Source organism: Stenella coeruleoalba, assembly GCF_951394435.1.
Source record: "Stenella coeruleoalba genome assembly, chromosome: 16".
NCBI classification, from domain to species: Eukaryota; Metazoa; Chordata; class Mammalia; order Artiodactyla; family Delphinidae; genus Stenella; species Stenella coeruleoalba.
In genome coordinates this window covers 53,934,095-53,951,236 of record NC_137162.1, presented here as the reverse complement: position 1 = coordinate 53,951,236, position 17,142 = coordinate 53,934,095, and the positions used below count along the sequence as shown (strand labels likewise).

General features: G+C 55.0%; 1 protein-coding gene across 1 annotated transcript; it reads left to right on the top strand.

Annotated features, from left to right (window-relative positions):
- The first annotated feature begins 1,087 nt into the window (after nucleotides 1-1,087).
- PPIF (peptidylprolyl isomerase F) lies at nucleotides 1,088-8,057 on the top strand. The gene is made up of 7 exons (XM_079899327.1): nucleotides 1,088-1,330; nucleotides 2,578-2,608; nucleotides 3,160-3,248; nucleotides 5,023-5,119; nucleotides 5,660-5,735; nucleotides 7,045-7,171; nucleotides 7,322-8,057. Exons 1-7 carry the CDS (start codon nucleotides 1,142-1,144, stop codon nucleotides 7,376-7,378), a joined length of 666 nt encoding a protein of 221 aa, XP_079755453.1. The 5' UTR covers nucleotides 1,088-1,141; the 3' UTR covers nucleotides 7,379-8,057.
- Nucleotides 8,058-17,142: the final 9,085 nt, after the last annotated feature.

Here is a 17,142-nt window from a genome sequence, read left to right as displayed (position 1 = left end):
CCCCCTATTCTGTAGAGGGGAAACTGAGGCCCAGAAGGTCTGGGAGGACTGGCAGAGGCTGGCTGCGGAGACTCCAGGGTTCCCCTACCTCTAGGCAGTGCCTTCATCTCTCTGGGCCTCATTTGCACATACGGAGAGTGCAGGTGTTGGCTCGGATGCTCTCTCAAGTTCCCTGCCTGTCATTCATTTCCTGTGGGCCTCCCATGCCCCCAGGCTTCTGGGAAGCCCACCTCAGCACGTGGGGTAAATCCCCCTCACTGTGGTTTCTCCCGCTCAGTTCCCCTTCTCTTCCTGTCTTGCCTTCTGGCTTTTCCTTGGACTGGTCCCTGTGGTATGTTATCTGCAGGTGCAGTTTTGGGGTGAGTGGGGGTGGGAGGGGAGCTAGCAGCCGTCTGTCCTGGTTGCTGGGGATCAGGGCTGTCAGTCTATGGGGTAGGGGAGGAGGAGCCAGACCCAGTCCTGGTGGAGGACTGGGGGCCTGGTAAGAGCACGATAGGCCCAGGCTGAGTCTGGAAGAGGGACTGGTTTCTAGAAGCATCTGGAGACAAGCCCAGGATAGGACGAGGAGGCCGGTGGTCACCATGGGAGGTGCCTGCCTGCCACCTCTCGCTCTAATCCCGCTTCTCATCTCCACCTTTCTTTGACTGACTCTCAGTGCCACGGTCTCTCCTGGTCCGCCTGTCTGTCTACAGGGCCTATGGGGCGAGGGGCAGCCGTACAAAAGTCTCAAACGTAGACTTTTGTTATATTCAACGAAAACATATGGATGCTCGTATTTTGGAGTTAACCACGTTTTAGCATTTTCCCCTTTTTTCATCTATTGGGACCCTCGCAAAATGGAACCGGCCTCCTTTTGCGAAGTCTTGTCTGCCCCTCAGGTCTCTGGCCCTGGTTGGGGTGTGTTCAGAAGACTTCACGCCCCCACCGCCCCACCGGCCGGGCTGCGCTGTCCGCTGGGGCCAGCAGGCGACGCCCGCGGTCAGCCCGGAGGGGGCGGGATGGAGGCGGGGCCACGAGGCCGGCTGGGCCAATAAAGGCGGCTGCACGCCGCTGCGGCTAACTCCGCCCTTTGGGCGCCCGTGACCCTCGCTTCTGGAATCTCTGCTGGCCCGTGGCTCTCCCGCCCGGACCCGCACCCACGATGCTGGCGCTGCGCTGCGGCCCCCGTCTGCTCGGCCCCCTCTCCGGCCCGCGCTCCGCGCACCTGCGCCTACCCGCGGCCCGCGCTTGCAGCAGCGGCTCCCGAGACCCGTCCTCTTCCTCCCGGAACCCGCTCGTGTACCTGGACGTGGGCGCCGACGGGCAGCCGCTCGGCCGCGTGGTGCTGGAGGTGAGACCACCGGACAGGACCGTGCTGGACTGGGCGTGGGGGACGGTCGCGGAAGAGCTCTGGACCCCGGGCCGGCGCTGTGCCTGGCTCGCTGAGTGACCTTGCTTCCTGCTCCTGGGCTCTGGGCCTCAGTTTCCCCATCTCTAAGGAGCGGCATCAGATTGGTCTCTCCAGGCCTCCCCTCAGAACTTTGGACTAGTGGAGGCGGGAGGGAGGCCCCTGTGGAGGAGAAAGCTCAAGGTCAGATCGTAGGCTAGGAGGGCCCGCCCCGTTGACCGGGGTCGGGAGGGGCTCCGAGACTTAATGGGGCGGGATCCTAGGCCCGGAGCTTCGAGATGGGTTTCGGGGGCCTCCGGGGTCCGGGCGGCGGGCCCGTCTGGGCGCTCACATTGTGGCCCTTGCAGAAGGCGGAGCGGGCCCCAGCCCCGCCCTCGCCATTGGGCCCTCGGCGTAGCAAAGGTGGTTTCGCGCCGCCTCCTCTCCCAGCAGGGCGGCTGGCCCGGCCTTGGGCTCCAGCCACCAGAGCAGGCATAGAGCTCCTGGAGTCGGGGCAGTGTGCTCTGAGCTCATCGCCACAACTCCATCCCCAGCCACGCTTCCGAGGTGACACTCTGCGTCTGCCCTGGCTCTTTGGGCCTTTTTGAAAAACAGAGCAAGAAACATACCTAGTAGTCCGGAAGGTAACAGAGGAGAAGCCTGGGTATAGCCTTCAAGCCCATGTTGAACAAAGGGGCCTCAGTTAAGCCTCAGTTGACTCTTCTGGAAAATGGAGAAGACCTTTATTTTAAAGGTTCGGTGCCAGTGTGGCTCTTGCAGCTGGGAGGCAAGAGGCAGGCTTAGATGGGCCTCCAGCCTCCCCTTTCCCCGCCCCTCCTGCCTCTCTCTGAGCCTCGTTTCCCATCTGCCCATTGAGGAGCTTGGACTGGCTCCTCCCCAGGACCCTCTCTCCAGGCCTTGAGTCTCTGATGCTTTGGGCCCAGCTGAAGTGGCTCTGCCAGTTCTGCCCCTAGAAGTAGTCCGGGATGGTGTTGGCATCTCTTCTGACAAGCTAGGAAATCGAGGCCGCCTCCTCCCAGCCTGGAGTTCAGGAAGCAGCTGGCAGAAACGATAGCTGCTTAGGTGGCCTCCCACGGAGGGCTGGGAGTGACAGGAATGTGCTTTCCCCCTCTCCTGGGCCGCCGTGCGGGTTGGGTCCCTCTTTCACCTGCCTCTGGACTGACCGTCTTGTCCCTCTTCTCTCCCCACAGCTGAAGGCAGATGTCGTCCCAAAGACAGCAGGTAAGTCAGGGCCCAGGGCCTTCTGAGTCCAGTCTGGATGGAAGAGAGAGGGGCAAGGCAAGGTGGGTGGGGTGGTGAGAGCAGTTGGGGCATGAGAACCGTGCCTAGATGGGAGTTCCACGTGTGGCTCAGCTGCTGAGTACCCTGGGGCAGCCACTGGTCCTCTCTGAGCCTTAGGGTCGGCCCCGCCCACCTGTGCAGTAGCAGCCTCTGAATCAGGAGAAGATACACATACATGTCCTCTGGGACAACTTCCTCCCTCCTGGTGCCCGACGGGGCAGGCTGGTGGGTTCGCAGCCCTTGCCTGGACTCCCTGCCCCGCTGACCCGGTGCTGGAACAGCCAGGAGCATGTGTTCCTGCCACAGTGCTCGGACACTGAAGTCAGGGCGCCAGATGACTTGTCCCAGGTCACACAGCCAGCGCAGACCCAGGGGCGGGGGTCTTTCCATGTCCCGGCGGGGCGTAGGTCGAGAGGGCGCCGGCTGGAACAAGTTGTGGCCCCTGGGTTGAGGCCTGGCCCTGCTGACCTGCCTCTTCCTTCAACCCTCAGAGAACTTCAGAGCCCTGTGCACCGGGGAGAAGGGCTTCGGCTACAAAGGCTCCACCTTTCACAGAGTGATTCCGTCCTTCATGTGCCAGGTAGCGGGGGCATCTCCCTGCCTTGGGTTCCTCTTCTCTAAATGGGAATAGTGACGGGGACGCCTCGGAGGATTCTCATGAGGAGTAACCAGTGTGCATGTGCCTGGAAAGTACTGAATGGAGGGCGGCTGCGGTCACTCGCTCGGCCTGTCCTCTTACTCCGAGAGGCCGGAGCTTTTCCTGGCTGCCACAGAGCCTTCCCTGCCCCAGGAGTTAAGCAACAGGGCAGGCGGCCGGACGGGCCCTGCCTGGCGGGGTCGGGAGAGTGAAGCAGTGGAGGGAGAGCAGGCATCGGAGTGTGGATGTGCTCAGGGTTAGATCTGAAGGCTTTGGAGGACCAGCACATTCAGACAGTCTCTGCCCATGCCCCACAGTGTGTCCCACTGAGCACTTGGCATGGGAGATAAGGCTAGAGAGGAGGAGGAGGGAGGAGACTGGGCACAGACAAGAACACACAGGTCTGGACTTGGAGCCTCTCTCCAGAGAAGGGCATCTTTCCCGGTTAAATGAGTCTGTTCTTTAGTCATATGTTCTGCCTCTTTTCAAAAGCATTAGTCTTGCTGTGTCAGATGTTTTGCAGGTAGGTGTTGAAAGCGAGAACTTCCCCCAGGGCCAGGACGGGGCCAGGACCCGAGCTATGCTGGGGGTTGTCCTGTGTGAGGTCAGACCCTGCTAAGACAGGGGCTAGTGTCTGAGGCCAGCAAAACCTAGAGGCAGGGGCATGGATGTCATGACCTCTTTGAAGTCCTTTCAGCCTGGAATTCTCCTCCCCCCTTCCCTCCACCCCGACCTGGTGGCTGTCATCACATCGTGGTGAGTGGCAGTGGGTTGAATGTGACAAATTCAGGGAGGGGTGAGGGCTGTGGCTGTGAGACAGGCCTGGCCCCACCCCGTGGCTCTCAGCTGGGCGGCTCCCGGCTCTGCCCGAGGCTGTGGATGAAGCAGGAGCTGAAGTGCGTGTCCCAGCCGGGCTAGGGTCTTCCTCGGAACCACAGCAGGCAAGGGCAGAGACTCCAAAGCTGGAGGGCTCTCGGAGGCATGGGATGGTAGCACCGGGACGCCCAGGCCAGGGTTTGGAATCGTCCCTCTCTGGGGACACATTGGCATTTAAGGATGCTTCAGCCGGGCAGGTCAGGTCACCCGTGTCACCTGAGGATCCCACCTCAGGAAAACAGCAACATGACCATGGCCGGGGGCTGGGGCTCTGCTGCAGCTGGCAGCCCCTGGGCTCTTCTGGCCGTGGCTCGCATGGAAGCCTCAGGCGAGCTGAGAGGAATGACGCCAGCCCTGGCAGGGCTCTGTCCTGGGCCTGGTGAAGGGGAGATGCTGGGACAGGGAGGGGGACTCAGTGTGGGGAACTGGCTCTGCTGGCTGCTGCCGCTTCCCAGAGACCACACTTGGGAATGAGGGTTCCTGGTTTTCTCCCTATTTACCCTCCAAGAGTTGTGGGTAGAAAATTCTAGGTCACTAAGAAGCATCTCAGAATGGCCGAGATGTTTTTAAGGATCATTTAAAAACTCGCTCAGACAAAAATGAATCATTCGGAAACCAGGGTAGTTATTGTGGCAGAAAATATCTAAGCTTTATCTTATTGTTGCTTATTTTCCTTAGTATTGTATTAGTGCTTCTATCGTTGGCTGTTTTCTGACCTCTTTGCCTGAGGGCTTCCGGCTGGGTGGGCCCTGGGTGGGCTGGGGGCTGCGTCCTAGCGCTGGAGTAGTACCCCTCTGCCAACTCTGGTGGCGACGTCTCAGCCGATGCTCTGTGCTCGCAGGCCGGGGACTTCACCAACCACAACGGCACAGGGGGGAGGTCCATCTACGGGAGCCGCTTTCCTGACGAGAACTTCAAACTGAAGCACAAGGGGCCAGGTGAGTGCAGGTCGCCAGTCCCGGGGCCATGTGCCCCGAGCTATGACCCTGCCGCTGCCATCCCAGCAGGCCTGGAGGCTGCAGCCTGATCGCCCCGTATGACTGCTCCATATCTGACGTTGCTCCTTCCTTCCTTCAATGCTCTGGGTGGGCTTGTTGGGTTTTCCTAGAGCTTTTTCATTCTGAGCTCTCAGTTTCAAAACCGAACCTTCCTTTGAGAACCTGGGGGAGAGAGCCTTTAAGCAAAACCCCAGCGTTGTGTCAGGCCCAAGGCGCGACATGGGAAAGTCTAGAGTTCAGGGCTGGGGGTCCCGCTCCAGCTCTACCACTGAGAGCTTCCACGAGGCCCTTTTCTCTCGTGGCGGCAGAGGCGGACAGGCCCTGGGGAGCTGCGTCCTCTGGGCCCTGGTTCCCTCTTCTGAGCCCCAGGATCTTCTGGCTCAAGCATCTTTGATGTGGCTTTCCCCATCTGCTCATCTGAGTGACTCCCGTGTGAGATGCCTCCTAGGGGCAGCCTGGTCATCCTGCTTGTGTTTGCAGGTGTCCTGTCCATGGCAAATGCAGGCCCCAACACTAACGGCTCCCAGTTCTTCATTTGCACCATAAAGACAGACTGGTGAGTTGCTTGCTCCTGGCTCCAGGCCCTCTGGGAAGATGGGGTGGCCTTGCAGCTGGAGGGGGAAAGCTAGTTTGAGGCTGTGGGACAGTAGCCCTCACCCAGGCTGTGTGTCTGTATGAGAGAAGGAGAAGGTTTGTGAAAGGATTGAGGGAGAATTTGGGTTATTCTTGTAACTGTCTTTATTAAGCTTCCCATTGTTACCGTCAGATGGAGTTTTCTCAGTGTGTTCTGTGCACATGTGCGTGCGCACGCGCGCGCACACACACACACACACACACACACACACACACACAGAGGAAAGGATTCTTTTACCAAATATATTTGTGAAATGCTGCGGAACATACTAGGCCTCAAGATGGCCTGTGGCAGAAACCTGTTTTCTTGGTTTAACCCGCTATTTCCCTGGCTTACTTGACCTTGGAATGCACCTTGGAAAATGCTGCAGGAGACGTTTGGATATCACACCGGACTTCTCATCAGGCCTTAGCATGGGCCTGCAAATAGCTACCAGCCCCTTGTATTTTAGGGATGTTTCCCAAGTAAATTTTCCACTACCTAGTAAGTTTCTCTGCCCAAAGTCCCCTGTGTCCTAGCCCTGAGGCATCTCAGGGAGGTGAGGGGACAGCAGCTGGCCTGGAGCTAAGACTAAATAAAGCCCATTTCCAAGGACTTTAGGGAGACCTGGGTAGTGGGGGTTACTAGTGGTCTCTACCCTCCGAGCCAGAGGGCCGTGGATGTCAGGGTGGGCAGGTTGTTGCTGGCTCTGCCTGCCCTTCTGCCGTGGAGCCCCTGGTGGATCCTGAGGTGTAACCAGTTTGGGCCTTGCTGGCCCTGCCTTTTAGATTCTTGGGACTGTCTCGGATTGAGAGCTGCTTGGGACTCGCATCGGTTCACCACACGTATTATCTTGGCTCTCACCTCAGAATTTATGACTGTTAAGATAGTTCCATTTACACAGACCTCTTATTTCTTCAGAGTAGTTCGATATCCCTTTATCTCCCTGTGCAGAACGAGAATAATTCGCTTTTTGTAGGTGAGGTTCCCAGGCTTCAGGTGAAGTGGCCTGGGATCAGGTCACACAGCAGGCGAGGCAGAACGTAGCCTGGGAGGGGGCCGTCCTCTGATGCGTTCTGGGGGGCTCAGCAAGGCTCGATACCCGAGCTGTGAGAGGCGGGGCCAGCTTTTCGGTGTGGGTTCCTTTCAGAACTGCTGTTTTTGGTAAGTAGTCCCGTGACCAAGGGGCTGTGACCCTGGGCGACACTGCACCACCCTCGCTTCTGCTTACCTGGCTCACCTCTCCTCGCAGGCTGGATGGCAAACATGTTGTGTTTGGCCATGTCAAAGAGGGCATGGATGTCGTGAAGAAAATAGAATCTTTCGGCTCCAAGAGTGGGAAGACATCCAAGAAGATTGTCATCACGGACTGTGGCCAGGTGAGCTAACCCGCCACGGCCAGGGCTCTAGGCCAGCGGCAGCTGCAGGCAACAGGGAGTTGACTCACCCAGGCGGCCGCCTCGGGCTCCCAGCGCAGGGGCCCCTTGGAGTTGCCTGTGCTCCCTCTACCTTCTCTGTGCTTCCGGAAGGCCTCTCAGGAATGTCAGACCTCACAGGACCCACCGGGCTGCTTCCCCAGTGCCTGATCTTCCCCAGCGCCCTGTTTCTGGACACCCATCACGGACACTGTGTCACTGCTCCTCGTCTGGCGTCTCCTGTGATCACCTGGCCCAAGTTCACCTGTGCCTTGGACGTTGAGGGTGGTGATGGGTGAGCTCTGAAGGCAGTTTCTGCCTTTTCTTTGGCCAAGGGGGAAAGCCGGTTGCTGTGAAGGGCTGTAATAGCTGTTTAATGTCGTCTTCCTAATCGGAATAATTTAGCAAGACTCCCTGGAGCTGGAGCTGTGGCACTAACTACTCCAGGCTGTGGTGTGACCTCAAATTGGTGGCACAGGCCACGAGCTTGGCCTTTGGAGCACAGTCTGGGCGTTTGCGAAGGTGCCACGGCTGCGACCTTTTATCCCAGTCACTGTGAATCCCATTGGTTTGCTGTTCTTGTGTTTGGGGAGAGTCCATGGGGGTAGAATCAGCTGAACCTGGGGACAGACCCACTGCGAGCTGTGCCTAGTCAATGTGAATTCCCCAGTTGAAAACAGAAATGACTTGTAAGTGCCGTGCGCTCTGGAAGGAAGTCAGTGTGTCTTCCCTGGTGGGCTTTGATTTCTTCCGTGTGTCTTATAAATTATATCTACTGATTATATACACAATAGACTTCTGGAACATTTCTTTGTGTTGAGCTTAAATGTGAAAATAAATCCTGTTTTCTGTGAAAGACTGGGGTCCGTGCTTTAGGAAGCAGTGTCTGTAACAAGTATTTGGAGCTGACGTTTATTGTTACCACCGTCACTCAGTGCTCCACGGAGGGCCTTTCCGTGGACTCTCAATCCCCCCAGCAACCTATGAGGATGTTCTCATCATCCTGCTTAACAGACAAGGAAGTGTACTCAGACAAACTGTCTTAGCGTTCACAGCCCATCAGAGCCCTGGTGCCGCCTCTGGGTGACGGAGCCTCAGTTTTGCTCAGCTGTATAATGGGGTAACAGTGCCCACCTCACAGGGTGATAAGGGTCAGACGTGATCTGTGTAAAGTGCACAGCTCGGGCCCTGGCACACGGTCTTAATAAGGCTCTGGAGTGATGAGGACAATATTTCCTGTGTGTCTGGGTCTTAGAGGAGGAGGAGCTGTGATTATCTCGGGCTAGACGTGGACTTTACTACCCTCGATGTGCCGTTTAAATTTGGAGTTAAGTTACAGGTGTTTCTGAATTCACAGGGAGAACAGATTGGGGGGTGGGAGGAGGGCTAAAAATTTCCTTAAACAGCCAAGGGAGGCACAGTCCGAATACCAGAAGAATCACAGCGTAATTAGCATTGCCTCACATTGGAGTTCCCTGAGTCTGATGATGTGTGGTCACAGGTCCTGGAAGGCATTCTGAGGTCACAGTGGCTGGACTTGGGTCATCTGGAATATGCGGTTCCCTGAGTTATGTGAGGTCACAGATAGATGTAGTCACTCCGGGGTCATGGCTGGAGTTGGGTCATTGGACTCATGGAGAGTTTCCAAGAAGTCAGTTCAGCTACATGGGTTGGGAATTCAGCCGGCCTAACAGTTTTCAAACCGTTCTCAAGAGCCTTGGAGGTTGTCAGGCAAGGGCCCCTGAACCCCCTTGGAATCATCAATACCCTCTGTTTTCTAAAAGGGATTTCGTTTGAAGAATGGGATCCTAGGCCAAATAATAATGGGTTGTGGCTCGACCCTTCCAACCAGCATTTTACAGACGGGTAAACTGAGGCCCCGAGAGAGGACATGGTTGCCCAAGGTGACCCCGTGAGTCAGTTGGCAGAGCAGGGGCTAGAACCCCGGACCTGCCAGTCCAGAGGGTTTTCTGTTGGAGGCCTTTTGGGATGCACAGACCCCTTTGTCCTCAGATCACACGCAGTCAGAGCTCTTCTGATTTCTGAGGTCAAAGCCGTGATTTTGGTCCCAGTGGAGTTTCCTCTTGACCTCTGGGGACTCTAGGGAGGCAGTGGTGCTGTTGACAAGTGTGAGGGTCAGCTCCTTGAGGTGTGGCCCACTGGCCCCCTGGTGACTTCTGAGGGGTCTCGGGGTCACAGAACATGTGGGTCATGTGTTTAGTTCACAGAGCATTTCCTTTCCAATGAGGAGGAAGCACGTGTGCGTGCGTGTGTGTGTGCGCGTGGGTTCGTGTGCGTATGTGTGTGCGCACGCGTGTGTGCACGCACACGTGTGTGTGTGTGTGTGTGTCCATCCGTGCAGAGGAGTCTAGTGTGGGCTAGCGGAAGAAAGAATGCAGGAATTTCCTAAAAACAGTTTCCTGAAGGTGGGGCTGTTCCCTGCAGTTCTCTTCCCAGAACTCTTGCACAAGGGCCTGAGACTGGTCTTACTACATAAAGCGGGAGCCTGTGTAATATACAGATAGGATATTGACTTCTTGCTGGTACACGGTGCCTAATGCGTGAAGGAAGCAGTGAGTCATACATGTGCTCTCACGGATGGAATCATATGTGACGCCATGTAAATTCACCATGTGTTTAAATATCTGAAATAGCATTTTTATGAGACAACACATGATAGCTTTTCAAAATGACTTCACTGAGGTATAATTTACATACAATAAAATTCACACATTTTAAGTGTGCAGATCACTCATTTGACAAATTCGTACACTGAGTAACCACCACCAAATTAAGTTATAGAACATTTCCATCTCTCCAGAAAGATACCTCTGCGCCTGTTCTATCGCTGTAGATTAATTTTGCCTGTTCTAGAACTTTGTGTAAACGGAATCCTACAAGATTTACTTTTCGTGTCTGACTTCTTTCGTGTACCATGTATGAAGACGTGGGAGAATTTAACACGCTTCTGGGCTTTATAGAATGTTGCTCCGTGATGAGGAATGTCAGTAAATGTTTCCAGGGTCTGCTAAGGCCTAAAGCAGTGCTCCTCCTAGGAATCATGGGGTGCTGGGAAAGCATGCAGATTCCTAGGCCGCGGCCAAGCCCTGTTGAATACCAGTCTCTGAGGGTGGGATCTAGGAATCTGAATTTCCAAATAATAATAATTCAACTAAAGTTTAAGAATTTGAGTGTAGGCCAGAAGGGGCAAGATTGAAAAGGGAGACCACCAGACCACTGGAGTCATTGCCGACGCGCTGAAACATCTGTTCTGGATGCTCCGCCGCTCGTAAAAGATGCTTCACTTGAGGAGTCTGGGTGGTGGGTGGGGCACCCTGTGCAGCCCAGGCTTCGTGGGGGCTGGTGGGAAGCTGTGCTCTTCCATAACTGCTTCCCAAAGCCTCAGCCGATGGAGAGGCCTTTCGGGGGGGAGTTCCCATGGTGTAGCCCTCGGTTCTTCATTTCTCATCAGGAAGAGGGTCTGGCTTTGGTGGGCCCAGACTGGAGAACATTTCTCAGTGAATAGCTTCTGGAGGCCGCGAGTCAGATCCATGTCCAAGGTCCACTGGAACAGGGCGGATAGAGAAAGTCTTGGTTCCATGCTGTGTCCTGCTGGTTGCATATATCTGTGAATATACTTAAAAAAATCGAATTATATACTTTAAGTGGGTGAGTTGTATGACACGTGAACAATATCTCAATAAATCTGCTTAAAAATATGTGTTAGTAAATTCTCAGAATTCTGTGGGTGTGTAAGCTGTTTTTCTGGAGTCCTGTCCCTTGGGAAAATGCTGAGATTTGACCCCGTTGTGGAAGTGGTTTGGTGGGTCTTGGGCATTGCCTTTCAAAGCACCTGTCCCAGCTGAAGTTACCACAGTGTTTTTAGACAAAGAAGTCTGTTCTTCTCAGAGACAGAAGGGCAAGCTACTTGCACAGGCAAGGGAGGCATGGAGTGACTGGAGGATTCAAGTTGTTCGTTTCATTTGGACCCAAACAGATGTCTCCATTACGAATTTCAGGATCCCACTCTTTCCCACCGATGCCCTTTCACACGAAAAACTTAGTGAGACTGTGAATTCACATGTTATTGTAATTCAGCAAGCTACACAATTAAATTTTTGTTTGATTTTAAGTGATTATCAGTCTAGGGTCTACAAGAAGTGAGAGATGTTTTAGAGGTGTCACGGAAGCTTTCTGGTTCTCAGACCTTAACGTAAGCTGAGAATTAAAAGACATGAGTTTGTTATCGTCTTTTGGTAAACAGTCAAGCATGCTCAAAATAATTCACCCCACGCTATTGGCCTTCTGGCCATCGATACTGCCATAACCGTCAAGTGTACAGCCACCTGGCCTCCCAAGGCACATGCTTCTCTCCTCACTTAACCACAGGTGACAGCATGATTAATTGTGATGTCACTGCATGCCAGAAATTACCATCATCCCACTTCCAATTGGCAGGTAGTTCAGCCCTGCCTTCAAGCCCAAGGGCACAGCCAAACAAATCTCGAAATCCCATCTTTGTGGGGTTATCTCCTAGGACCACTGCCTGTGTCTTTATTGATCAGGGTCCAGACAGGATACAGAAACAACAGAGTAATTCTAACAGGAAAAGTTTATTATCAAAAATTATTAACCGGGGCTTCCCTGGTGGCGCAGTGGTTGGGAATCCACCTGCCAGTGCAGGGGACGTGGGTTCGAGCCCTGGTCCGGGAGGATCCCACATGGCGCGGAGCAGCTGGGTCCGTGTGCCACAACTACTGAGCCCGCGTGCCACAGCTGCTGAGGCCCACGCACCTGGAGCCGGTGCTCCGCAACAGGAGAGGCCACCGTGGTGAGAGGCCCACGCACTGCAGTGAGGAGTGGCCCCCGCTCGCCGCAAATGGAGAAAGCCCGCGCACAACAAAGACCCAACGCAGCCAAAAATAAATTAAAAAAAAAATTACTGACTATAACATAGGTTAACCTACTAAAGGGAAACAAGAACTCTGAACAAAGTGTCTCTCCAGTGCCCTCTATTGATAAAGCTTAATATAATTCCAGGTGGTAAGAGAGAACTGTTACAGTATCACAAACGGGGCAACGAAGGGAGGATTTAGAGCTAAGAGACGGACTCATAAGTGGTGGCATTGCTTTCTTAAACAATCTGACAAACTCTGGCATTCAATTAAATGTTTAGGCCATGTATATTTAACTTAATTATCAATATAGTTAGATTGAAATTGACCACCTTGCTATTTATTTTCTCTTTATCCCATATGGTTTTTGTTCCCTTCTCACCTTCTTTTGGATAGAGTTTTTTCCTCCCAAATGATTTCATTCTACCTCCAGTACTGACTTATTAGATTTAATTCTTCATTTTATATTTTTAGTGGTTTCTCTAAGATTTACAATATATAGTTTGACTTATCACAGATTACCTGAAAATAATATTGTACCACTTTACATATAGTGTAAGAATTGCTGGGTTAAATGCCAACTTCACGTTTACCGTTTTGAGGAACATCAAACTGTTTTCCAAAGTGGCTACAAAATTTTAGCTTCTCACCAGCAATGTATAATCATTACAATTTCTCCATGGCCTCACCAGCACTTGTTATTATCTAACCTTTTTTTTTTTTCCTTTTCTTTTGGCCACACTGTGTAGCATGTGGGATCTTAGTTCACCGACCAGGGATTGAACCTGTGCCCCTGCAATGGAAGGGTGAGGTCTTAACCACCAGACTGCCAGGAAGCCCATATCTGTCTTTTCTTTTTTTTTTGGCGGTACGCGGGCCTCTCACTGCTGTGGCCTCTCCCGTTGCGGAGCACGGGCTCTGGACGCGCAGGCTTAGCACCCATGGCTCACGGGCCCAGCTGCTCTGCAGCATGTGGGATCTTCCCGGATTGGGGCACGAACCCGTGTCCCCTGCATCGGCAGGCGGACTCTCAACCACTGCGCCACCAGGGAAGCCCCCCAAAAGAATTGATTTTTAAAAACAAGAATGCCCGTACTCTTCAATAGGGAATGGATAAATACATTACCTAACAAAAGAGTACAATCAGCTGTTAGTCCAATGAAACAGATTTCTGTGCTAACAGGGAAAGTTGATGATGAGAACAAAGCAGGTTACAGAACGGCATGTCAAGTATAATCCTGTTAGGTTAGTGTGTGTGTGTGTGTGTGTGTACATTAAACACAAATATATTTGTACAAACAAAAGATTAGGGAAGGATATGGCCAAACTCTGGATAGTGGTGTCTCTGGAGGAGGTTCGACTACTGAGAATTTTCACATCCTACTTCCTATTTTTGTGTTGTTTCCATTTCACATTGTGCATGCGTTATTTTTATAATCAAGAAAGGAAAACCCAGATATTACCACTTGACAGTTTTACTCAAGTAAAGGTGCATGAGGCCTGGATAGCACTGTGCTGGGGAGATTAGGATTCATTTCAGGTTTGGGAACAACAACAAAAAATTCCCCTTTTGTCCCCTAGGCAGGCTTGCCGCTGGCAGGAAGTCGCAGTTCTCAGATTTAGCCACCAGAGGGCAGCAGGGGACCAGCCGATTCCTGCGAGAGGAAAGCTGGGGGATTTTGAGTTGGCAAGGATGTCGGAGGAGAGAGATCTGGGCCAAACTGTTTGAAGCAGTCTCCACCGTGGGGCGGGGCTGGGTCAGGTTCCCAGGGAGAGGAGGACCAGTTATATGCTAGGCAAAGGTCCCTTGCTGCAGCACAAGAGGGAAACTCAGGCAGAAACCTAGTCAGAGCTGAGCTAACACGACGTGGGTGCGTGGAGAGGGAGGGGGAAAGGCCTACAGGCCAAGGACCAGACAGATCAAAGCCCCTTCCTGGGGGCAAGGCGCAGGCTCCTCATCTCCTGCCACCTGGTTGGGATGAAGTTTCCAGAATGCATGGCTCAAGGGCCTGATAAGTAGGAGGCAGAGGCAGAGAGAGAATCATGGCCGGGGGAGGGGGAGGCCGCAGGAGCTGGGGGGCAGCATTTCAGAGGCAGCACAGGCCCAGGGCACTGGCACCCCTCCATGAACAGTGCAGTAGCTAAAAGTTCTTAAGCATGTCCCAGGTGTTTAATCGTGACAGTGACCCTCAGGAGGTGGGCAGGCAATACCATTCCCATTGTACAAGGGAGGAACCCAGGGCTCAGGGGGGGAGGCGACTTTCTCAGCTCAGGATGACAGCTGATAAGTAGTGAAGCTGCCGTTCAGTGTCCAGCCCATCTGACCCCAGAGCCCTTGCCAGGATGAGAGTGGGGAGGCCGAGATGTAGGTCGCGGCAGGTGCCATGATCCTGGATGAACGAGGCAGGACTTGGACCCCAAATTGCCCCACAGGCTACAGAAGCTGGGTGTGGAGGGGCGGTGGAGGCTGAGCCCTGACCTCCAGGAGTGACTAGAGAGGGAGGGGGGATGTTGAGCGGGTGGTAGAGGAGGATGCTGTTCAGCTCCCAGGGTGGAGGGCTCGGGTGGGAGAAAGACCCCCTTCCTTCCCTGGACCAAGAGGGAGGATGTGGAAGGGGGACAGGCCTGAATACAGGGCTCCAGCGGGGGAGGGCCGAGCGCCAGGGAGAGAAGGCACAGGTACGCGGCCTGGCTCGCCCTGGAGGCAGTGGAGGTAGGAGCTGGGCTCCCCCTGCAACTGGGAAAGGGACCCCCTGGGAAGTTTTCAAGGATAGAGGTAGAAGGGGGCTGGGGGCTGTGTTGGGGGGCTTGGCTTGAGTTCCAGCTTCTGCACAAGCCCGCGGTAACCACCATGGAGCCTGCACTAGGTGGTTATCGGCTCTGGGCTACCATAGGAAGGTTGGCGGCTTCGGCTGGGCAGGTGTGAGGGGCCCGGGGAATTGGGGGCTGAGGGCAGGACAGCCCCGCCAGCTGGCTGTCTTGGGCGGGTGGCACAGCTGCCAGAGGCAGGGACTAGGCCCTGGACCTGACACTGGGGGGTGAGGGGTGGGAAGTGGCACTGGGAGGGGGCACAGGGAGGGGCTCTGCTTCTCTAGCTGTATGATCTTGGACAAGTCACTCAAACTCTCTGAACCTCGGCTTCCGTCTCTGTGAAATGGTACTCATCCCAGCACCCAGCTCACAGGGTCGTGGTGAAGATCAAGAATGATGATGCATGTAGATTACAGAGCACAGCAGCTGGCGCACTGGACGTTGGCCAGATCTCACTCATTTATTCCACGTTTAACCCTGTGGTGCACCAGGCCACACGGGCACTGCAGACGCACGGACGGTGGGGGGCTGGGAGTGTGCGGGGTCGGGTCTGGAGGCGCCCTCCGCTACCTTGCCCCCGTGCACCTCCCTGGCCCGGCTCCCTTGAGCTCATCTCCTGCCCGGGAGCGGAACACACACAAGTAGAAAGTGTCTCCTCTCTCAACACCACGTGGGAGGCGGGCCAGGGAGCCTCTGGGGTGGCGTTTGGATGCCTGACCTTGTGCGGAGCCAGGGTCCAGCTGTTTGAGGGCAGACAGGGGCCTGACTCCCCACCCAGGCCCCGAGGAGACGCCCCTAGTGCCTTGCTGAAGGCCTGAGAGCGCTGGTGGGAATCCACTTGGAGTCTCTGGTAGGGATCAGAAAAAGCACAGAGCGTGGAGATGGGAGGGTGCAGTGGAGGACCTGTCCGCCAGTCTGGGGCATTAGGGCCTTCCCTGGACCTCAGTTTCCCCACCCGCCATATCGGTCTCTGCCCTGGCTCCTGCCAGGGTGGTTAGGAGCATACACATAAGGCCAGAGGAACAGGAGAGACTTGGGCCTGTGGCCAGGGCCCAGGGCAGAAGCCCGATGGCAGCGGGAGCCGGGGTGGGCCCTCCCCTCTGGGTCCCCCGACACCCCTTTCCGCTGTGGACTCCGCTCTCTCTGCTGTCAGCCACCGCCGGCTGCCCCTGGACATGGACATTAGGTCCAACCGGAAATCCTTCCTGTCCAGGGGAATTACTGGTCTCCACGGCTGCAGATGTCGAAATGCAGGCTGTGTTTGCCTTGGGTTTGTTTTCTTTCCACGGAAAACAAAACAAAACAAATACGGGTGCATGCACACGACACACAAGGGCAGAAAATCGAACATTAACCTTGACACCTCAGCCCTAGCACAGGGGGTACCCAGCCAGTGAGCAAGTGAACCATGTTCCTGGGTTGGCGGCCTGGCACCCCCTCGGACTCCCTGGGTGACCTCTGGCCGGAGCCACAGACAGTGGGAGCAAGAGATCCACAGCCCCTGGCCTGCCACCCACCAGCCAGGTGCCAAGCTGTGTGCTGGGCCTTGTGTTCACTGGGCCGGCTTATCTGCACAGTATCCCTGTGGAAGCCGGCGCTCAGAGAGCCCAGGGACTCTGCCCAGGGTCGCCCAGCCAGGGGAGGCAGGGCTGATCTGGAAGCCGGCAGCGTGGGGCACAGGCCACTGACACAGACGGGCTCCGTGTCCTCAGACCTGTACCAGGAGCGCAGCCCTCCCTGGGCTGTGGGTGGAGAGGCCCTCGTGGCAGTGTTTATTCTCTCCCCCGCCCACTCTGCTGGGCTGGGTCCCCTCTCTGCTCACTGCTTGGCTTCACTGACACCCACCTGCGCTCAGGCCAACTCTGGCCCTGCCGCCATTTCATGCAGCCTGAGGCCAGGCACCCGGAGGTGAGTCCTTCCTTTGTGCCAATAAGCAGGAAAGGGCTTGATGGCTTCCAGGACTCGCTGTGCACCCCAAAGAAGACAAGGGGTCCTGCTCCTGGAGTTGGGAGCCTCTGTTCCTGCCTGTTCGCCACCCTTCCCCCATCCATGATCCCTGATGCCCAGGACTTACCTTGTTTTCTCTGCTCCATCTCAGGGGCTGCATGGAGACATGGGTTGGTCCACAGACATGTAGTTTGGCTATTTAATAAACTAACTGCCAAAGTTTAAAGATTGGAGAATTTCACATAACAGCTTAGTCCCCCCCCCACTCCCCACCCCACCCCA